Source organism: Poeciliopsis prolifica, unplaced genomic scaffold (assembly GCF_027474105.1).
Source record: "Poeciliopsis prolifica strain line A6 unplaced genomic scaffold, Auburn_PproV2 SCAFFOLD006, whole genome shotgun sequence".
NCBI classification, from domain to species: Eukaryota; Metazoa; Chordata; class Actinopteri; order Cyprinodontiformes; family Poeciliidae; genus Poeciliopsis; species Poeciliopsis prolifica.
In genome coordinates this window covers 14,406,683-14,431,283 of record NW_026562381.1, presented here as the reverse complement: position 1 = coordinate 14,431,283, position 24,601 = coordinate 14,406,683, and the positions used below count along the sequence as shown (strand labels likewise).

General features: G+C 35.4%; 1 protein-coding gene across 1 annotated transcript in view; it reads left to right on the top strand.

Annotated features, from left to right (window-relative positions):
* LOC129360698 (polycomb group RING finger protein 3) overlaps positions 1 to 13,995 on the top strand; it is a 45,435-nt gene extending 31,440 nt beyond the window's left edge. The window contains exons 7-10 of the mRNA XM_055031058.1: positions 1,545 to 1,633; positions 5,459 to 5,596; positions 6,938 to 7,018; positions 7,599 to 13,995. Coding sequence (XP_054887033.1) covers positions 1,545 to 1,633; positions 5,459 to 5,596; positions 6,938 to 7,018; positions 7,599 to 7,646 — 356 coding nt within the window. The 3' untranslated portion in view covers positions 7,647 to 13,995. The remainder of the gene's footprint in view (positions 1 to 1,544; positions 1,634 to 5,458; positions 5,597 to 6,937; positions 7,019 to 7,598) is intronic.
* The last annotated feature ends 10,606 nt before the right edge of the window (positions 13,996 to 24,601 follow it).

Below are 24,601 nucleotides of genomic sequence, written 5' to 3'. Positions count from 1 at the left end.
GAAGCATAAAAATGTCCAAATATGACTTTCTCATAATCAATCCCCTTTAACGCGTTAAATCTGTTTGCTGTCATATGGAAACACTAAGTTCTGGAGGACTGCTTGACACCAGCCAAAACAAAAGCTGTTTCCACCGGCACACAGACTCATTTTTCTAAATTACCAGCTTTTCTGAGCACTTAACCCAAGAAGACTGGGTCACTTGGGGACGCATCGAGTCTGCAGAGTACACTTTTGCTTTCATGACAATCTAAACTCCCACACCAACACACACAGATGGCTCACTCCATCTCTCACAAGCTAGCCTGAAAACGTCATTGTGCACGCCTGTGGGACTTTAGCGTTGGGAAGATGTGCCATAAATCATAAAAAAGACAGAAGATCATTAGCTGACGGTAACAGGGGAGATGAAAAGACACAGCACAAGACGCAGGAATTGGCGTGATATGAGACTTTAACTAAAGCATGGCCCTCCTGATGAGCAATAAGTGAGGCTAACGCTGGAGACAAACACCGGACAAGCTTAATGTTCCTCAGAGGGATAGCGACAGTTGGCCCAGACGGAAAATACTCACAGAGGACAGAGCGTATCTACAGTCTGAGACTCACATAAACACAGTTATTACCTCCGCTGAATCCTGGAACAGACTGAATTTCTTTGTTTCTAAAGGTTACTGGAAAGCAAAACCCATCTGCACTGCTGTTCCTGTCACCGCAACGCAATTTAGACTTCGATAACCAAGTTTTACAGCTAAAAATTCAATACTGCAACAATATCACAGGCAACAGGAAAATTCATAAAAGATGTGTACTCTAACTTGATCAGCTGGTGCTGCTTGTTCGTGGAGCTTTTATCAGATGGATGAGGACTCTCTCCTGCGGTGAGGGAGCGCCCTTCAACTGAACCTGTTCTGGTTGGCTTTCCCCTCAGCTCAAATGAATTATATACTGTATTAAAAGCTGGAGATGGATGGTTTGTTTGCCATCTGTCTTGTCAGGTTGTGAGGAGGCAACATTGACATCACCAGGATAAAGTAACTTCATCATTCAGACTCAAAAAGAAACAGATCCTGTCTATTCTAGCAACTGAAAACTGATCCAACTTACATTTTTCCATCTCAATGATATTTATATATTTATTTAAATATAGGATGCAGAAAATTAAAACTTTTGGATACATTAAAACTTAAAGTACATTCCAGCATATCATATTCAAAAATCAGCCTTATAACCTTTAATGTATTATTGCAACATTGGAGCGGCACTCCAATGTTGCAATGTTCTAGTTTCCAGAACCTCCTCCTACTTATCCATCCATCTATCTCCAATCAACCTCATATATTTAAAGACAGACCTCAAAAATATCTACTAATGTCTTGTACTAAATACAAAAAGGCAAAATCTATTAATTTAACTCTGGATAATTATGAAATGTGTTGAAGTACCCTGTGGCTCATAAACTTTGCATTTATTTGTACTTTTTATATCTGCATTTATGTATCATTTTTTTTAGATTATCATAGTTTTTTCTTTTTCTCAAACAGGCGACACAAAGTTAGAAGACACAGCGAATAAGGAGGCCGGAGAGGAGAAGCCAGAGGAGGACAACGACTATCACCGCAGTGACGAGCAGGTTATTATTCTGCTTATTCATTCTGAACAAATGGACATATATATATATATAATTTTTTTAACTTTTAAGGAGAAATTGGTTCTGTTTCCTGTCAAAACTTCAATTTCTGGTAACAGTCTTAAAGGCATGAACAACACAACCAGTCAGGCTAAAAAACTGTGGAGATTTGAGTTGTCATTGTTGCCATACAGACTCTCTGCAGCATGAAGCATCTCTCCTGCATACTGATGCACAGGCGGAAATTTTTTTTCATACCAAAAAACAGTGAAAATCAAGCCCTTCATCTCCGAAGAAGCTCTCCCTCCCCTGGATGTGGGAGGGGTATTCTGTCCTGACGTGGGTGAAGATCTTGGCCTTCTGTAAATTCAGCAGCGATGCAGAAATGCCCACAGAATAGCTAATACTGCAGTCTGAACGCAGTGATGTGAAATGTCACCGAGAGGTGGAGAGGGAGAGAGCCGGGAAATACAAGATGACATATAAAAGAGGGAGAAATTGCAGGAAATTGCAGGATTGAGAGGCCAAAATGGCTGCTGACAGTAACAAGGGTGATGAGGTGATCATGAAATTGCAGAATTTCATTTGCAGGATTTTTGTGTTTGAGAGTAGCTTCAGTCACCCAGCTTCAGCCTCGGTGACTGAAGCTTGTCGGAGGAGGAGAAAGGAAAGAAGGAGCAGAGGGGTATCGGAAGAAAACGATGATGTTGGAGGAAGGGGAAGAGAGTGATGGGAAAAGATGAGAAGGTGTTTTAGAGCTTTCAGGAGAAAACAGAAATGAAAGCTGACATTAAACGACGTTTCATCCAGACTGTTGAAATATTTTTTTTTACCTGTAGAGACAGAAGGGTGTCAAATGCTTCTTTATTTTAGACTTTTTCACAAACCATTGCTGTTTATTTTTCAGTAAATTTGAACCTTTCTATATAGAAATCAAAAGAGAAAAAGATTACTTTCAATTCCTTTCAGCTCGACAGTGTTCTTAGAGATTAAAAAGTTCAAGCTAATTTTACCTTCACTTTGTTATACATAACATCACAAAATCAAATCAGCTCAATATGTCCTGTATATTTTTATAAATTATATCTCCAAAAAATTACATTTAAGACTGTAGACAAACTCATAAATGAAAACATAATCAAGTATTATTGTATTTATTTAGCTAATTACTTCACATTTATTTACTTTCATTTTGTTATTTAGGGCATTTTAGCTCAACACAATAATTAAATAAAAGCTGCTTTAATTATTCTTCCTGACCTTCAGCTTTAATTCACAGTTTTTCTTTAATTTCAAATCACTTTTATGTACACCTTATGAAGAGTTTATTATGTAGTTTGTACATAAAACTGATCTGAGCTCAACTAAATCATAACATTTGAATGTATTGATGTAAGAAATAATTGATTAGTGGAATGAAAATAGTCAGTTACAGTTTGGATAATGTTCTGCTTCAGGTTTTGTGTTGGTTTTATATTCCTCAAATGTCTGCACAGTAATTTATGCATGGATTGGTTTTAAAATGTGAATATTTCAAAATCTCCAAAAGCGGCTTACCAAATGTGCTGGGTTGCTGGGCAACGGGAAGGGTTTGGCTTTAGTTGCTAGGTAACCAAAGAACTTGATGCCAAAAGTTTTTTTTTTTTTAAGTGGAAGTACAAAAAATGTCCAAAATGTAAATTTTCCCCTTTATAACACCAGCAGTGCATATTTTTTTTCATTTTATGAATTAAATAGTAATTTTGTTTCTGTTTACTCAGATTTTTGCGAGTTTAAAACACAGAAAGAGTTTAGAAAAAGCTTCAGAAGATTCACAGCAGCGTTTCTGGGCAGGTAGGATGAGGAAGACGAATCCCTCTTCCTCTCCCGGTTCAGTCAGGTGTAAGAATCGACAGGCGAGCCGCCACGCATGGACGACCTCCAGCTGCCTCCTGGACGACCTTTCAGAGCGTAACCTTGTGGCGCTGCCTGAGAAAACTAATGAAACCTCTGACCAGAGTTGGGCTGTAACCAGTTACATTTACAGGAGTAATTTTTAGGACTATTTTTACTTCACTGTTCTTTGAGTAATTTTATCGCTACTCTTACATGAGTAAAATTTCTGAATTTTCTATTCACTCAATAAAAAACAAATATTTTAACCAAAAATTCATCATAAAAAGACACACAGATGCAGGTTGTTAAAGTTTTATATAGAAAAAAAATGATTTCAAAAATTTTTTTGCCTTATTTTGTTATTTTTTTTGTTACTTACATAAATTACTGAGTTTGGTCCTTAAAATACCAAAATTTCCATAAAATTTTATATTTTAGTCCTTCTGATGATGTAACTTACATTTTTTAAAATAGATTGATAATTTGATCAGTTACTCAGTAGTTGAGTAGACTTCTTTACCAAAAGCTTCACACACAAACAAACTCAAGAAATCAGATATTGCTTAGATTTAAGGTCAAGAATTGCATTTGTGTATTTAGAAAATAGCTGTAAATTTTCTTATTGACGCCACTTGAGGCCTCGGTTGTCCAAAGTCGAAGCTCGAGCAAATATTCAACATGAAAAAGTTGCGTCAGAGCTCTGCAACAGCTCTGTAATGAGCCTGAAGCTTTTTATGCGCGCCTCACAAAGCACACTCAGTGTTTTCTTTGCTCTCCTCTCTCTTGCATCAGTGCATTTGTGTGTTTAGCTGCAGGAGCCCTCCTTGGCTCCGCGGACCCGTCGGTAATGTACTATAATGTTATAAAAGTGCCTCGCAGGCCGCCACCGAGCCGCCGCAGAGTCCTGATCACCAGCAAGGCTTTTATTTTACATTATGAGCTTCCCCTCACTGCCAGCGCCACTGGAAACCAGACACACTGAGATGTTGGTCTTTGCTTATTGAAGGGCAGACTGTTCGGCAAAGCACTGCCACTGTTTATTTGAGGATGTTTAAACAGGGGGGTTGTTGTCGCCTCCTATCTCCAAAAAGAGGAATAAAAAGAGACAGAAGGACAGTCGCACATGAAGAGCTTTGCTTCTCTCCTGTTTTGTCTCTTGATGTGTGAGTCCCAGTCATGATAATGGTTTCTGACCACGCTCCGTTTCACCTGAGGGGGCAAAACAAATTCACAGGCCAGTGGCAGGGAAAATCAGTGACATTCAGGAAGCCAATAGCAGATTAACATCGCTGATTTCGCCAACTTTGCTTATGAAAGCAGAATAGAGAATCCGCTGCAACGAAGTTAATTAGTTATTTTATTAATCGATTAATCCATTTTCTGATGATTAATTGATGAATCAGATAAAAAATGGCACCATGAGGATTTTTAAATACTTAAGCCTTTTTGTATACAATATTAGAAATACTGTAAAATGTGCAAATAAAAAATACACTTCTTTGTCTAAAATGCAATATAATGTATTTATTTATACTTAATTACTGCTTTGACTGTATTCTCTTGCATACTCCAGTTAATGATGATCAAATTAGTTGACAATTATTTTAATTACTCTGATTAATAACGATTAATCGTTTCAGTCCTACAAGCAAATTCTGCCTACAGTAGATCTACACCGTTGTGCAGTAATGATGGTACTGGAACGATAACTTTTGTTCTTTTTTAGATATTTTAGTGTACGTTAGTTAATGACTAATCAATAAGTAAGTTAGTTGATTAACAATCGATTTGTCATAATTTATCAGATTATTTCAGTGCTACTTCCACAGGTACTGAAAGCAATGATCACAATGCTGCAACGCTTTTAGCACTTCTGTAAATTGATTGATTGAACATTTATATCTGTGGAGTTGGCGCAGATCCTATAATCATGATTTTTCTTTTGTCCAAAAGGTCAGCATCTGCCTGGAGTGCAACAGCAGCAAACTTCGAGGTCTGAAACGCAAATGGATCCGCTGCTCAGCACAAGCCACCGTCCTCCACCTCAAAAAGTTCATCGCCAAAAAGCTTAACCTGACATCGTTCAACGAGGTACAGAAAGCAACACACTTCAGGCTGGATGGCTGAGTCTCACCGAGTCACAAGATCACTGAAATACTTATTTATTTCTGCACTTCTCCATAGAATCTAAATTATATGTCTTTGTGATACACACAGCGGTATATTGCAAAGTTGAGTAGAAGGAAAACGTGAGATTAATCATGATTGTTTTACATGATTAAAATAACGTTCTTCCTTTTTATGCTGTGACTCATTTGTGCCCTTTGTGTTTGGTATAATTTGCATGAAAACAAGCCCCCATGATATCTAATTTTTCTATTTATTGTCTTCTCCGCCCCGTGCAGAGCAGCAGGGGTAGGCAAGAGTGGGCGATATTCTGACAGATGGATTTTTAGATGGCTGTGAGAAATCGCCACAATCGCCTTCTCGTTGCCTATTTTTCCCGTTTTTCCTTCGTGTCTTTTAATATTTTGGCTGTCACACAGATGAGTGGGTCGGCTCCATTAGATCGTCGGCTTGCATCGCGCGGCTCTGAAGCGTCGGCCGCGCTTTACCCCTCCGGCTATTGTTGTGGCTTTCACTGACTGTGAAAAGATGCTTGAAACGACTCCGGATTTTAAAAGCGAGAGCATAAACACACCCGTTTAAATTTATCTGCAGGACGTCTGATGCTTAACAATTCAAGAAGAATAGGAACGTTAAAGTTTACATAGAAACCAAGAAGGGAGATGCTCAAAAATAATCCTACCAGATGATTTGTGTCATCATTGTAAGATATTGAGACACAGTTTGAAGTCCATATTGATTACAACAATTACCATTTGTTGAGACGTGCTGTTGTTAATTTGTGTAATTTGTGGGAAGTTTATAGCTTAAACTCTCTACATTGTTACTAAAACAATTTTTAAAATCAGAATTTTATATTTTCAAGTCAACATAAAGAGATGCAGGCATTTAAAATATGTATTTCAGAATAAGTATGACAGTGATTTATGTCTTATATTTTTGAGTTTTGTTGTGACCTGATGAGTGTGCAGCAGTGAACCAGCAGGTGCCGCTGTGACGCACGGCCTCCCTCTCTGTCTCAGTATTGACCTGCAGACGGCGCTCTGTAGAATATCAATACTGCTTCACGGTGGGAATAGATTCATCGAGCCAGCCGCGTGTTCGCTATCGAACCTCGGCCGTCCGGTTCCTTCTGTCGTTCACTGAGATTTCACCACAAACTTCATCATCATCATCATTGTGCACAGATAAAACTAGCAGCAGAAATCCTCATCCAGTCTGCTTTCTGTGGGGAAAAAACATTTTATTTTTCTCCTTCGATCTCTCTGGTAAATAAATAATTTTTTTTTTTGCTTCTTTTCACAGCTGGATATTTTATGCAACGAGGAAATCCTGGGAAAGGACCACACTTTGAAATTTGTTGTTGTGACAAGATGGAGATTTAAGGTAACTAATTCTGGCAGTTTTGAGGAAATAAACATGAATTCCAGCTGAGTTATGAAATGTTTTGATTGACTTAATCCTGTTGCATGTTGTCAAACTAAACACTATTCTAATCAATAATTGGTTTCGTCTCCCTTCACTAGTTGTGTTTCCATAATCCACATAACTGCACAGATTGGAGTTACGAAAATAAATTTGATTAATTGAAACAACAGTTGTGAAGAGGATAAAAAAGGTTATATCAAAATTTGTGCATTTGGCAAAACTGCAACACTTTTTTGCGTCGCACTAGTCACACGATCAACAACGTAAGAGAGTCCAGCACTGCAAAAACACAAAATCTTACCAAGATTTTTTGCTTGGTTTCTAGAGCAAATATCTTGATACTGTTTAAATTAGACAAAACTAACTCAAAAGTGCCTTTTAAGCAAGATATGAGAGCTTGTTTTAAGGAAATAATAATAGTTTTGCTGAAAAAGTATAAGATCAACTGGCAGATTATCTTTTTTGCACAAAGATATTTGAACAACAGACTAGGAAAAAATACTTGGTAAAACTTTCAAAATGTTGTTGTCCATTCCAGAAATCTCCACTCCTGCTCCATTACAGACCGAAGATGGACCTGCTGTAGCTACAACGGACACAATGGTTGTTTTATTTGGATCCTTTTGGTTGGCTTCTTCGCCGCAGTGAAACTTTCTTCTTCTTTGTTTTCTTTTTCTTATTATTATTTATGCAAAGACGATCAATACCAAGCAAACACCTGACATCAACAAAAGCCAGCAATTCGACATCTAATGAGACAAAAACTGGCACAGGACCTGCAACACCGGCGTGGTTTTACAAACTAAAACAACCTTTTTCTTCGTCTGCTACATCCTACATATGTGAACAAAAAGAGAAAAATGAAAAAAAAAAAGGAGAGAAAAGCATATATTTATACTTTTGTACAGAAAAGACATGAACCAAGACACTACTGGTGCTCTGTTTACACACAAACAAGATGTCGGGAGTCATCTGAACATGTTTTTGAGCTTCATCCTCCTCAGACGACGACTGACTGGAGAGGAAGGTCTTTTTTATATATAAGTAAGAATATACATAAAAAGGCGTCTTTTCACAACACAACATGTTCTGGGAGCACAGAAAGTTTATGGAAAAGTTATATAACATCCATCAATTTTAAGCTGATAAATCAATTTCCTCTGAATTGTTTTTTTTATTATTTTATTTCCATTATGTCTGATTTGGATTTCTAATGATTGTCAATTGTGAATAGGCTTTTTTTTTTGTATGTAGTAATTTATGTTCGATATGCTGATATTGTACATAAAATGTCATTACAGAGAGATTGAAGAGAGACTTTAGACTGTTAAATAGAAAAGAGAGAGTGGATCCCTGAAGTGCTATCTATATGGTGATAAAGACAGACTTGCTATCAGTATCAGATTATATGAAAGCATCTTTATGTTGTCTGAGAAAGACACAAAACAGCTTATATCAAATCTGCAACCATTTATGTGGGTTCTGAATATGTGAATTGACTTTAAGGAGGAAAACTGTCCCCAGCTTCAAGCTCATATAGAGAATAAGACGTTTAAGATATCGTCGTTTAGGCAGATTGAAGCCATTTAAATTTTGTTTTCCTCACTCTAAGCAGTCCTTAATATCCGTCCTCGTGTTCCTGCACTTTTTTTAGCAGCAGAAACTTATGGAGGAGGATTAGGGCCACTGGATAATAATAATAAAATATAATCATTGTGATTTATGAACTCAGAAAATTGAATTCAGAAATCCAAAGGAAAAAAATCAGAGAAAAAGTCAGAATTCTGAGAAAGAGGCCAGGAATATGAGATTGAAGTCCAAAACATGCTCAAAGAAAAGTCAAAAATCTGAGAGAAGAATCAAAAAATCTAAAATCTACGAAAGTCAAAAATATCAGATGGTTGACTTTTTACATAAATAGATAAAAAATAATAGATATTTGTAACTTTTGATTAAAGTCAGTGATAAGAAAAGGTCAGAAGTCTCACGTTAAAGTCAAAATTATAAAATTAAAGTCAGAATTCTAAGTAAAAAAATCTCAATTATGACATTAAAGTTGAAATTCTGAGATTAAAGTCAGAAATTGGAGACTAAAATTGGGATTTTGAAGAAAAAAAGGAAAAATTTTGAGGAAAGAAATTCACAATTTTGAAAAGTCAAAATAATTTTTTGTTTTTTTCAGTGTCCCTAATCCTCTTCTGTAGAAACTTCAGTTCTAAGGATTTTTATAATCTGGACTCATCAGCTCCACTTGCAGCTTTATGATGTTTAATTGTGGACAAATTTGGAGAAAAGGCATTTAAAATGAGAAACACGGTCTTCTCGCTGTCACATTGTTTATTCTCACTCCCAGCTGAAGAAGCTGCACAGTCTTCAAGTTCATTCCTGAAAAATGTATTTGTCATTTCAGTTTTTGTTTCTGTATTCGGATTTTTTATTTTTAGTTTGTTTTTTGCAGGACAGGCAACGTTCAAGAACACAAATTCAGGTTTAGCAGGGGCTGAGGCGTTACTTAAAGCATTTTAATATTGAAATTGAGAATAAAATGACCACAGCTGGGTCGTTTGGTGCTTTTTAAATGTGCGTTTGTATTATTGAGGAGGTTTCTTCTGTAACCACATGCGGTTCTTAACTGTGTGATGCAGCAAATCTGCTAAAGCTCTTCTTTTACATCCCCAGATCTTAGAAAAGTTTCTTACTTTTCTGTTTTTCCCAAGCAAATGCAGAACTGTCACCTTTTCACATGTGAAACGTTTTATTTAGAGGCTTCTTCATGATGTGGAATAACTGAAACGTTATTTAAAATCATTCCAGAAGTGAAACTATTTCTTTTTAAGGATTACAACTTGCACAATATTTTCACTTTTTGAAAGTGGCGATATATTCATTCATTTATGAATGAATATATTTTTATTATTTCAATAATAATCCCACTCACTGACATGCACTGTGTCTCTGTGGCAACAAATCCAGACAAACGCAGCTGAAACACCTGCAGAATTAAAGCCCTGACAGCATAGCTGCTCATTGTTTTTGGTTTCTGTGAAGCCATTTTATTAGAAATGCATCAATTTACTTTTATTATTATAGTTATTAAAGTATGTTGTTAAACAATATTTAGGAGCTTTGACTTTGAAAAATAGCCCTTATGTGCATCTTCTTGCCAGACTTTTTCCTTCCACTTTACTTTCCATTAATGTCCGTCCAGGTGCATCTCAATAAATAAGTCTATCTATGTAACTTTAGATTAATTACATTTGTGCTGATGTTTTCATGTCTTTTGTCTGATCTTTTTTAATATACAACTCATGAAAACTTATTTAATTTCTTAAGCTGCTCCAGCAATAATATTCTGTGGAATTTCTTCTTAAACCTGTTCTGATTTTTTACTGAACACAGAATATAACATCAGTAAAACAGTAAAAATTCTGTATTTAAAGGTTCTTTATTTACTGTTTTCACTTTTTGGAAAAATTGATTAAGATTAAGAACAGCGACAAACTTTACATTTTATGTTATTTTGTGCGAAACTCAGTTATGAAATTAGGTTTCACATATTTTTAATAGACTTGGAGGAATATATTTAATCAGAAAAAGTTATTCTTAAAATGGCTTAAAAACCTAAAACAATGAGCTAACAGGACTATTTTTCTTTTTCTTGATAAAACACTTTTTTCTTCCTGATTTTAATTGAAACTTTTTGCATCACAGCTGCTTGATTTCCACATTAATTTTGTTAAACGATAAAACTCTTCAGTTTGTCGACTGTGGGGTTTTAAATATTTGTTTTGTTTATTCCAGCTTCTGCTTGTCTTTGTTGGTTTGTGCTGAACGTTTTCTGTTTTCTTTGACGTACATCAGCTCTTCAGGTGAAGAAGCTGTAAACACCCAACATGGTGCTGCTGTGACTAGAAAACAAGAAAAATCTCACAAACACTGCAAGAACACAAATTATTACCAACTATTTCTTTCTACTTTCTAGTGCAAATATCTTGGCTCACTTGAAATAAGACAAAACTATTTAAGATATAAGAGTTTGTTTCAGGTCAATAATGACTAAATATTTTACCTGTAACAAGACATTTTCCCATGTTTCACATGTTTCAAGTGAAACTATTATAGTTTAGTTTTCTAATTACAAGAACACTAAGAGATTTTAAAACTGTTAAAGATAGAAAAATGGAGGAATAAATTTCCAACCAAAAATTCAGAAATTTTTAGATTAATTTCAAAAGTTTTCTAGAAGAAACCTGAAAATATCTGAGCTCTGAAAGACAAAAAATTGCTATTTATATGTATATGTACATATATAGCTTCTGTAGTTTAGAAATTTCCAAATTATTTCTAGAAAACTTCTGGTAGTAATCTTAAAATGTTTTTTGGTGGAACGTTTTTCCCTCTTTCTGTCTTTTTATCTATAGTTGCTTTTGGACACCATCATATATTTGCGCTAGAAAGTAGACTAAAGCTACTTGGGTCAATTTTATCTTTATGCAGTGATAATGTACCACAAATGCCTCACTTGCCCATTTATTCCTGCTGTTTCTGCTGTAATTGAGGGAACTCAGTTTGAGAAGTTAACGGTTGTCAGGTGGAATAATTATTTCAATGTGGTGCATCTGAAATATTTAAGACTAAACAGCTTTAGATTATGCAGTAGATTGAAAAATAATTTGTGGACAAAAACAGTTTTTTTGTTCATTGCTGATGGAAAAGGTGGAGTTTTCCCTCGCAGTGACGGTCAGACTTCATCTCTGGTGCTTTCTAAGGTGCTAACATTCCCTCATCTCCAAGTTTTCCTGCACAAATCCAGTCCGTGACGAAAAGGCGCTGTGCGAAACGTCGCCTGTTGGTTTTTGTTTCTGGTGTCGTTTCTCGTCGGTTCTGCCTCTCTGTGCAGATAAAGGTGCTGTTCCCCTCCCTCGTTCCTCCTTATTGATTTGTCTGCTTTACCAGCTGATGCAATTGAAAACCAAGGGAATTTTAAACAAGTTGAGGCCCGATGAGGTGGATTCTGTGAGAACTAAAAGTAAAGTGGTGAGAAATTGGATGTGCTGGCACCAATTTCATGGCTCAAATCGAAATCACACTTATTATGGGGTTCTTTGGTGTGAGATGTTTGCGCCTCTCAGTCAGATTGAAACTTGCTGGTTTTAATAGCCCAGACTTTCTGAATTATTATTTTTTATGGATTCTGCTGAGTAAGGTTTTCACTCCCAGCTCACTGGAACGGATCGATGTTTAGCTCTTTATTGGGACCAACATTAAGACATGCTGCTTGTCAGAGGTTCATGGCAGAGCAAGCTCAGCTGCAGATAAACAGTTTAATAAAAGGTCTTCTATAAGGTTATTCTGCTGTCGCTCTTGCATTAAACAACATTTCCTCAATGATTCTGGCTGCAGACTGAACTCTTAAACAGACTCTGCTGTTAAGTAAGTGTCCACTTTGAAAGTGTGGAAGGTTTTGTTTAGCTGTTGCTGAGAAAATCAGTTTTCAAACTATGATGTATTATTTTAAAAGTCCTATCTAAAGCTGACTGACTCATAAACCTTTAGTTTCCTCATTACCAGAAAGCATTGCAGTTACGAGCTTACATTTCATAAATCATTTTATTTAGCCTCATTGCCATATTTCAGTTCATTTGAAGTCCACACTTTGACTAGGACACTCCACCCTCATTCCCTCTCCCCCAATCCCCTTTTTGTTTTGTTTTGTTTAATCAGTCACTCCGATCTGGACTTTCTGCTGTGTCACAGACTGAATGGTTTTATATATTAGTGTGATTAAAATTACACAAAATTAACTTACAGATAACTTTTCAGCAAGATGCATGAGCTTATTTTAGGTCAATAATTCATTAACATTTATTTAAAAAAGACAGAATATTAGGACCATAATAAGAATATATAAAAAACTAAAATTACAAGAGTGAAATTGAAATAATGAGAATAAAGTCGTAATATTTTAAGAGTAGTTTAATATTTCAAAGATAAATTCATAAAAATAATCTTGTATTACTATGACATTATTCTTACATTATTTTGAATTCTTGTAGTTTTAGTACATTTTCTTTACATTATTATTGTGATCTTAAAACTTTATAATTGAAATATTTAATTCTCGTTATGATTTTCTTTGTGTGGTCCTAATACTTTATAAACTCAATAAAGGAAATCATAATTTGAAAACTGCATTTTCTATAATGTTTTTGTCAGATATTAAAACTGGTTAGATTTTCTGAAACATTTAAGTCAAAAAATAAATCTTTGAGATTTGTCATTTTCACATCACTATAAATTCTTGGTCAAAAGAGAATTAGGCAGCAGTTTTGTTGTTTTCAAATTACACAAAAATCCTTCCAGATCTGGAGGTTTTTTTCTAAATTTGATCCGTTTTAAAATCTTTCTCTGCTGAAGGAGAAATTTCTAACTTGACATGTTTAGTTTGTTTCTTTGCGTCTGAATTTTCCCGTAGTGTTTTAATGTTAACAAAATTTTCCCTTTGTGAGCGCAGAAAAAGAACGTGGTTTATTCTATTTGCAAACAAAGTGTGCAATATACCTTTTCCAGACTGTTTCAGCCCCATTGTCTGTTTTGTGTTTAGTTTGTTGCAGCCAGCTCCTCAGGTCTCTAAATGCCTTCTGGTTCCTCACGCTGATCAGGAAATCTGACACTAATCCACCCAATACACAAACATGGATTTGGACTGGATTTTATTTCACTCTCGTTTCCTTTTCCTCCTGCAGGTTAACTCAGGCACTTATTTGGTGTCCTTGTCCTTGTATTATTTATTGCACATTTTATGATCTGGTTTACACTTAAACACAAAATGTATCGCGGTTTAGGACTGGGCTGGAATTTCTTACATACAAACCTACAGAAGCTTTTGTCAAATCATAAATGTGTATTTCATCAATAAATGCCTTTTAAAAGTATATCTGCTGATTTATTTTCTTAATTAAATAGTTATAGGAAATGTCTGCTGCAGATTTTATGATGATATTTTGGGGGTTTTGGAATTTTTTTTTTTTTATTTTACCAGTAATGATGTAAAAAAAAATGAATTGTAAGTCAACAATAGTGTCTTCGTTGTACGGCACATGCGGCAGTAAAACCAACTAATCAAATATGCTGGAGCTCACCTGGGGTTGCTAGTTAACGGTGCAGTGTGACTTAACACTCTGAAGGTCTTTGAAACAACTCACTTTCTAAACATTAATTTATTTCCAAAATAAACAGCTGGGTGTTTTTCCAAGCTCTTGGGCTGGTTTTAGAAGCAATAGAAACCAAAATGGAAGAAAAAATATTTTAAAAATGTGAATTATGCATATTAGATTTCCTTTAAGATGCTCAGTGTCTCCAGAAAAGCCGAATTTTTGTCCACTAAAAGTCTTGCTCTCTTGTCCCCTGCCAGCCTTGATAAAGTTTTGACATATCAGAAATACATTTTATTTTTAGATACCCTCTTAAACCTCTGACTGAAATTTTTAAACACTCCACTGACCCTTAAAGCGAAAACTTAAATCTCAAAACACATTTTATTGACAGTGTGACCCGGATAAAATTTACTGTATTTAATAAATTATATAATTATCACAACATAGCTTTAAATTAAAATGATGTTGACGTAAGTTTGCTTTGATGAGCCAAATTTAAGTCTGGATCTGACTGAAAAAGTTTTTGTGCTTCCAAAGTGTCGTCCTCTATTTATACCAAATAAATGTATTTATACCAAATAAATAGAGGGCGGAATAAGGAAGGAATGATCCTTCCTTACAATGCAGAATAAAATCATGGTGAACATACTCCCACTAGGCAACTGTTGAGTGGTAGTAAGTTTTTATTTTACCAAAAAAAGAAACTATCAGCCTAAAGAAGGATTTGTCACCAGCAGATGCCTTTCAGCACAGCGACAGATGTTAAATGTCAGGCGTTTGGTGGCAAAGCCTCCAGTTTCCATCTGCTCACACTGCAGCTGCAGCTGCATCATCTGCTGGACTTCATCCTGCAAAGACAAACATTGGTGAAGTTTATTGTTAGAAACCTAATGCCAACTCAGTCAATGTAGGGGAAGCACTTTAAAAATGGCAGAGAAGTGTTTAAATGCAGCAAAACTTTCAATACAAACAATTAGTTACTTATGGAAGTAAAAGAAAGTGATTTAAAATTCCACTTGGGTCTCAGCTGCTTCTGTGAACAGCCCAAAGTGCTTTAAAAAAACACCCAGTTGTCATTTTGGCAATATGTTGACGTTTTTGGGATCAGGAAAATTAGCCATTTCAAAAGCCCAAAGAGGCATTGCGCGTTTCCTAGCAACCCCGGCGGAGCCCAGCCCGTCACCTAGCAACCCAAGCTGAGATCCACTGTCTGGTTTTACTGTTTGGTTGTTGATTTACCATCCAGAAACCGCTTGCAAGATTCTTGTTGGTTGTGCAGGACGCTCCACTTCTGCTTTTCAGAGACGTATGATTGTATAATTGTCTGCAGTTATTTTTACGTGTGAGTGTTGAGCATGGCGACACGAGGCCCTAAAGCAGCTTGAAATGGGCAGAACTGAGCAGAAAAGTCTCAAAAGTCTCATGTTCTAAGAATAATTTTGGGCAAAAAATGTAATGAACGTGTTTTGTATACTGTACCTACCCTACCATAAATTGTGGAAGTTCTTAGTCGTAAGAACTGGTTTACTACACTTTGGAGAATATCAAGCTGTTTTTGTCTTCTTTAAAAGTGTTATTAAGGTTTTAAATATTTCACTTTTTATTTTTACAAATGTCCCAGTGATCCTTCTCATGAAAAGACAGACATTATTTAAAATCAGAGACTGCTCCTTTGCAGTTTTTATCAATCGTCGCTCGTAGAGGAATTATTCTCAGGAAACGACGGGAAGCGGCGAGATGTTTGTTTTCTCAGGACCATTAGATTGCAGCTATTTCAGTCGTCTTCTGTGGGCGGCGTGTTCAGATGTGTAAAATGAGAAGAGGGAAAATCACATTGTCGGCTCATTAACCAAGTCGGCCGTGCAGATAGAGGGGCTGGCGTTTTTGGTGTTTGTTGCTGGTGTTTTGCCACATGGCGTAGTTATTACACAGCAGGGGCAACAGGAATCAGATCCGCTGCTGTTCATCAACATGTGATGCTGAAATAATGGTGCTCGGATGATGTAACGGCGTGATTTCAAACCAGTTCAGGGTATTGACGAATAAAAAGCCATCTTTGTGGCCCTGGCAGTAATAACATGTTGCTCACATATAAACCTTTAATAAATAATATTTGTCATGTGAGCTGATTCACATTGATGTGGAAGAAAGATTTATTAATACTTTTGCAAGTATTAATAACTGTAAATTTATTTTACAAAATTACTTTTTTTGTAAAAGACAGTCCTGTCTTTTTATGCCATGAACATAACTCATTTTTTTTTTTTCATTGTTACATATTGTATTTATTTATACATAGATGCATTTTTATTTTTCCTATATGATTGTATTTCACAAGTTCATGACCAGCTGATGAAGGATTGGACTCTGGATTATATTTGCATAGAGAGTTAAAAAACAAAAAAAACAAAAAAAAAAACATTTACGTGTAAATGAGTCTAAGCCTTTGAGAATATATTCTACCTCCAAATGGGGCCTTTGAATTATAGGAAGAGCTGAAAAGCATTGCAGAGCGGTAGAGGTGTAAACCTCCTGACTTTTATTGATGCGTTTCTTCTTATTTATTTCTTTTCATTTACTTCCAATCCACACCCTTCATGGGTTTGCTGATACCGTTGCTTCAGGTTATTACTCCTCTGTATTGCAGGTCAGAGAAAGCAGCGGGGAAATAAAGGTCAATAGCTCATGACAAAAATGTGGCAATAAAAATACTTTCTTTTCTTATACAGAGAAAGCTCTTCTGGAGGCTCGAAGAACAAAAAGAAGTTTTTTTCTTTTAGTCATTTAAAAAATATACGGTTTGAATTTTGTATGTGATTGTAACAATAGCAACACTGAGTGACTTTCCATTGTTATTTCAAACATTGGAAAGTCAATGAAAGCAAATGTTGGAGTTTATAACGTGTGCAAGTAAGTTTTTGAGTAATTTTGACATTTTGCATTTAATTTTGGGTCATAAAATCTAGTTGAAATGTTTCCCCTGCTGAGTCTCAGCGTTGGGTTTATCGTCTACTTCCCTTCCAATAACCTGCTACTTATAATAGACTTTGACGGGTTTGAGTGGAGATAATAAAACTTAAATCTAAATTCTACTGCTGTGCACCTCTGCATGTGTATTTATCACATAGTTTGGCTGCATTGCATGTTTTCATTGCATTGTCTTATGTATTTTTGCATAAATTTATGTGCATGTTTCAGTTTTATTGTTTGATCTTTGTTTCCCCTTGACAATCCATTGAATCATATTAGTGAAGATTTGATAACCAATAGTAGTTAAAAGGGAAATTAGATTTTCTACAGTAATGATACAGACCTTTGGTCACATAAAGGACTAGAAGTAGAATGTGATGATTATTCTGTTTACAATGTTTAATATCAGCCTAGGAATGCAAATTTCCCCAAAATTTCAGATTTAAAACACATTTGAAGTACAAATCTTACAATTAAACCTACAAGCATGATTTTGGAATAATGTAAACATCTTTTAATGCTTTTTCAAGTGAAATATATATAATTTCAATTAAATCTATGGGGGAAGTTAAAGATTAGGGTGATGGCGTGTCTACCTCAAACACGTAGAGCTCATAATAAAAGATAATTGATCATATTGTTAGTAGAAACTTGCAAAAAGTATTAGGGACACACTAAGAAAATAAAAATGATAAATAAATTGTGAGAATAAAGTCATAAAATTACAACTTTAGAAATAAGTCCCAATCTGTTATGAATGTGACATTTTTATCTTCATTTGTTAAATATGTCATTTTGAAAACTAGATCATTGTAGTTATTAGGCTGTCAGCTAAAATAAAGCCTTAGAGGGCTACGACACTGAAGGTGTGTGGGAGAGGTTTGTTATTGAGGGTTTCTTTATTCATGCTTTTCTGTTTTATTACCATTTTTCTTGTATTTGCAGTTTAGCTCACGAAGCTCGAGCTTGACGTTATGCAGCTGCATACAAAAAACATACAAAGACTCCCACGTAATGCTGTGACTCATCAGATTAGTTTAACTTAAGAAATGAGACTTTTCCTCTCAAACTTTGAGAATATTCTTATAAAAATGCAAACAGAAGAATCAGCTGTGTGCAGCAGGGTTATGACGGGTTTGAGTTTTTCATTACAGTTAGTTTTTACAATGTGTTGGCTATATTTTATTGGTTAAATATTGCTTGGTTCTAGTTTGTAGTAGTTTTACTGATTATAGTGTTTTCTCCCATTTTTTTCTGTCCCCATGAATCTGCATAAGTCAGGCGGATTATGCAGTGTCGTAATTTGCCGACAGCAGACGTAAACTGCTTGTGTGGGGAAAAGAAAATAAATTTTACATCAGTTTGAAAGGCTAATAAATAGATTAATAAACACAAAAAGGAAGAATATTACTTGTATGATGACAGTATACATTTTAAATACATTTGATTTATTTCAGCTAATGAAACTATTTTGTTATTTTGTTTGTTTTTGTTAACTATAATAACCTTGTCGTGCAGAGATATAAAATCGACTGGCTTTGATCCTTAAGAGACTACAGATGGTGAAAAACATTGACCTGGAAGTAATAAGAGTTAGAGGGGCAGACCACATCCTGTTGACCTCAGTCCCAATGAAAAACATGTATTACACACATATTATGAAGGAAAGAATAGCTTTGTTTGCCTTTGAACCAATTATCAGTAGCACAGAGTTGTTCACAGGAGCAAAGCTGTGTGAATCTGTGTAAACATTAGTATTTTCCCTGAGGCTGATGTCGACAGAACATGAGCAAACCAACCTCTAACGGCGCCGAACGCAGGAGACATTGACCAACACAGCAGGATTTTCACTCAAAGTCTCTGCTGCTCATGCATCATCCCAGGAGTCCAGGAGATTTCACTCTTTGACCTCTGCTACTGCTCAAACTTTCCTTCATAAATTAAATTTGCATCCATTCTAAAATACTCAGTGTTCTCCAGTAGCAGTCAGTCTCTCAACGAATCTAATGAAGCCTCTGAGGCTTTGTTGCTATATCACAGTTGTTACATACTACTATTGGTTCAATATCTGGACTACTATTGGCTTCGTTGGACGCACCTTTTTAAATCTTAGTCTGTCCGTATGATGAGAAACCGGGGAGAAAGATGTTGGAGTAGGGGATTCTTGCCCATCCTGATAGACACAAGAGACAATTTGAACTTCCTCCTTTTCTGTTATTCAAAACACTAACACTGGAAACTTTATAAAAATTAAACTTAATCTCTTTTTGGCAACACCTTTTGAGGAATTGGTACCTCAAATTCCCTCTAAAGTACCATTAACGGACATATTAATTAAATTCACATTTCGCACATTTTTCTTTTACTTCCGGTTTTTTCCCAACTGTTTCTAAAAACAGCCCAAGCCTTTAAGAAAACACTCAGCTGTTTTTTTGGGAGTAAGTTGATGATTTTTAACTTATTCTAGAAAAAGAGCTGATTTTCTAGATTCAAAAATGTCCCGACTGCCACAACTGATGGGCACAGTAACCAATCGGCACTCCAGGTTGTTTGGTCGGCTGATTTTACTGCTACATGTTCTGTACCATGGCGGACATACTATCCAGAAACCATTCTTTTTGGTTGTTCAGGAGGCTCCACTTCTGCTTTTCAAAGTTGTACGGTTGTATAAATGCACAGGTTTGCAGCCATTTTCATGTGTGAGTACCAACATTGAGTTGTGGTTGACTGTTTGACCTCACCTGACCCACTTCATCTCTGCTTTAGTCCAATTAGATTTGCACCCTGGACCAACAAACGTTCATCTTTGCTGCCATTTTGATGAGCAGTTTTTAGCTGTACCACATAACAGACATAAGTTGGGAGACTGAGCTGAATTCTCCAGAAAACAGAAGCAGCAGTGACTCAGAGCCTAAATTACAGTCTCAAAATGGCAGAAAATGACAGCATTTATCACTTGATTCCCCTTAACAGCTTCAAGTCAACATCTTTTTTTTCTCAAATTGAGGAGGGAATTACATATTTTAGTGAATAAACACCAATCTATATGTTAGGATCAAACAAACAACTCAAGTTATTTTAATATCCATAATATACAGATGTAAATCTCCAGTTTTTAAGAAATTACTGGAATAAGTTTACGTTGCATGAAAAATTTGATTATCTGTGTTTGTATGATTCAGCAAACACAACAGAAAAATGATCAATCATGCAAAATGTTGATGTTTCATTGAAACCTTCAGTTTTTATGCCACTTGTTGTGACAGCTGCTTTTTCCAAAGAAAAGAAAATGTAATATTTACAATTCTCAGAAGAAAATTGTCTGCAATTTGAAGAAGAAAAACTATAATAACAGTAGTTTCTGAAGCTACTATAACTAAAACTTTTCCTAATCTTTAAACTTTAAACATACTTTCTGGTGTTATAAAATGTTATTTACTAGAAAAAATCTCCCACTTGTTGCATTTGTTTAAATGTTCTTTTCTACAATATATTCAAAGACATTTTGACAGTAAACCAGTTTAAATGCATTGATGAATTCCTGACATCATGGAAAAGCCAACCATGATAAAAGCCACAACTCTAATTAAAATAGTCATTCTCCATTTATCAAGAAGCATCCTAATCAATGTACTTTAGATTTTCTGGTAAACTGAGTCATGTTTTTGATAAAACTGAGAAAAAAATTAATTTCTTACCAAGAGCTGAAAGACTGAATGCTGATAAACTAGGGAAGCAAGTAGCTCTTCTTTAGTTCTTCTTTAGGATCATGCCACTTGTTGTATTCTTTTTGGTTGTGGAGAAGCCTCAACTTCTGCTTTTCAAAGTTGTATAATGGCAAATCTGTTTGCAGTCATTTTTAAATGAGTGTAAATGTTGACTTGTGTTTGACTGCTAGATATTAGGAACTAACTTTGACTCAATGTGGAATGGAGCAAAGAAGCCAAAACATTTCTAATAAAAAAAAAATATATATTTAAATGCCATAGAAATGCACAAATTTGAACTACAATAATAAATTAGTTTAATGAAAACACAGCAATAAAAAAAAAACAACAAACATTTTTCATTAAAATGCTTTCAGCTGCAAAGGAAGCACTTTTTTGCATCATTCAAGTCACATGATCGACAACCAGATGTTACTACTGGCAGAAACCACAAAGAAGGCTACAGGAAGTGGTCGGAGGGTGAGGCACAGCATGATTTCTAATGACTGATTGCATGAAGAAACTTATTCACAAGTGATTATAATTGCATTTTGCTATATTACAAACATAAACATAAATATATTTTAAAATGTTTGTAAAAAAAAGTTAAAGCACTCTATAAAAATGCAATTCCATAGAATTTTCTTCACTGAAAAAGATTTTCAAAAAGGCAAAATTAAGTAATTGTTCTCCCACAACTTTTCCAGCTATTGTAAAACCACATTTAGTGTTTTTTTCTCCATAATTGTGGCAGAATAATAAGATACACATATAACTAATAAAATCCGTGCATTTGGCATAAAGAGCTGCACATTGCTGACTGGATAAAAAGAAAGAAATATTGCTGTTTCTGCAGGATGTCAAAATGTCAGAGTGAAACCTCTCAGAAGCAAAACGCCTGCAGCCATGACAACAGAGGAGCAGACAAAGCTTTCCATCAGCTGGATTTATTCTCTCTGATTGGCTGACTGGACAAACATGGGTGGGATCCTGGTCAAATTTCTAAATGCTAACCTCAACATTGTAGCATTTCCCACACAAGAAGCCTGCACTTTGAAGCAAGATCATTGATTATTCCTGAAAATAGAACCCAGCAATCTGGCTGGGTTAGCTGTGGTCGTAATGAGACAGACACAATCAGCAGCTAAACTCAGGGAGGCCGTGACGATTAGAGGATGCTTCATCAAACATGGCAACATGTTTCCCATCTGTTGCTGTTCAGTTTTGCTGAGCCTGTTTAAATTGTAGCTTCAGTTTTCTCTGCTAGTTAACACGAATGGTACACTGTGTCCTTCTGCTCTGAGAAGGTTGTGTGAAAATCCTAGTAGATTAGCATAGCTGGAAATAATAATCAAGTTAATACTTGATTTGAACGTTAGCAAGTTATCTTCACCGTATCTAGATGACTAAATTATAGAAGCCAAGAGTGGATGTTTTCAGCACAAGCTTTTTCCAGATAGTTTACTCAAGTTAATGCCTTAAATTCACATTTTATAAAGTTAATGAATTAATTTCATAACAGTTCTCTCAAGATAAATACTTAGTTTTCTGTTTTCTGCATATAATTATTCCCAATGGATTTCTCAATATCTGATGGTTTTCTTGACAAAATGACCTAATTTTATGTTTTCTCCAGATAAGTTTTGTGGATTTTTTCACATAACAAGATAATTTCATGATGGTTTCTGAAGAAAATGGCTGTTTACTCCAGATACAGACTCAAAAACAAAATGTTTTCTTTCTAAATAGCATCTTAATTTCCTGTTTTCTCAAAATAACGAGTTAATTTCCCAATGGATTTCTTGAGATAATGAGCTAATTTTCCACTTTTTGCATATTTTTTTTCCCGGTGGTCTTCTCATAATGAAAAGTTTATCATGGCAAAACAAAGTTTGTCTACTCTTAGCTTCTGTACTAAAGACATAAAATTGCAAACATGCCATTGTCTGATTTGCAGTTGATGCATCTAATAAATAGATTATCACACCAAATAGGTCATTTCTTCCTGGTAGCAGTTGTTATATAGTCTTTAAAATCCTTAAATGTTACTCTGGTGTAAAATAGACACAGAAAAAGCTATCAGAAGATGATGCACCATAGAAAGAAACTATTTCTTGGTTATTAGCCAGCAGCAGTTCAATTAAATTACTTCATGGGACTTTCCCATGAGCAGTGAACCAACAAAACTAATTTACAGCACAGCCTAAAAAACAAACGCCAGGGAGGTAATTACTCCGCATTTCATTTTTTAAGTATTATTTTCTAAGGCTCTGCTCTGCTGTGCTTTCACCTCATCATGTTCCTCGCTGCCGTGTCATCTTTTGAATTATCAAAAAGCTGAATTTCAGCATTTTTGAATCTCTGACTTATAGAGAGACTACACAGGAAAGAAATGTTATGAAAGAAACAAACAAAACTTTTATTCCTCTTGTAAGCTGTCTAAATAAGCTGCCAGAAAATCCCAAATATCAGAATCAGTTTTGTTTCATGCAGCAGAAAATGGAAATGTTCTTCATGGTGAGCAAAGAACAAAAAGCCGTGCACAGCGCTGATTTCATGGTCGTTTCTTCAGAAGTTGACAGCATCCACAGTCGACTCAGTGAGTCCTTATGGTTGCATCACCTCCCTGAAGTACCAAGCGCAGCCTGGAAACACAGACTTTGATTGTCAATCTTTGATCAAAGCTGCTACCTAGACTTTAAATAAACTAGGTCACTCCTCACTTCATCTGCATTGCTTATATGTATATTTATTTTTACGTCTTTGCTCCACATCTTCTTTATTCAGATTGCAATAACACAGCAGCTTACTTGAAACAAAATCAGTGATTCCACTTGCATCCGTCCACTCCTTGGGATTCTTTGATTTTTTTGCATGTGTGTGCGTCTTGTCTTGGAAATGTAAAACCCCTGCCTGGTGATTTGCATAAGATGGAGCAGCTCTGCATGCATGCATACAAAGCCTTTGATGTCATGGCCATCCCTGCCTGTGGTAAACTCTGCTTCCATGATAATTATGTGTGCTATAGACTCACACATTGAGGTGAAGCATTGCCTCGTAAAATACATCTTTCAGCACAGATGTCGAATATTTTGCAGCATTAACATACAAATTTACCAAGAATTGATGGTAGTTTTATTCTGGTTCAGATAAATCAAAATAAAAAGGTATTTGCATACAGAAGTTTTTAAGTATTTCACCATCCTCGTCATTTTGCGCTCATTTGCGATGGAAACGCAGCTACCGACTGGAGTTTGTTTCTCTTGTGATCAGAGATGGTTGTTAATGTCGCCTGATGTGGTTTTTACTAAACATTTTTACCCAAATGGCTTTGTTTTAATGTACATTGCATGTCACATGTCAAGTCTCAATCATAGGATCCCTATTGTTTAATATCTAGATGCACTCAGTGTCTCAGTCTACATAAAGTAATAATACTGGTTATACAGATGATACACAGCTCTACATCACGATGTCTTCAGGTGTCTCTGAATAAAATGTAATGTTTACAATTTTATTGTTTCATAATTAATAACTTTTTGATGTTTTTCTGATGTAAAAAGCATTTTCTTAGTTGCTGAAATTTCTTTTACAAACTTGGCTTGGCTTTCTTATTAAAACAATTTTTATTAATCAAATTTTATTTCTCACTATTATTGAACTCTTTGAAATGATTTACATTTTAACAACTGTAAAGGTTTGTCTTT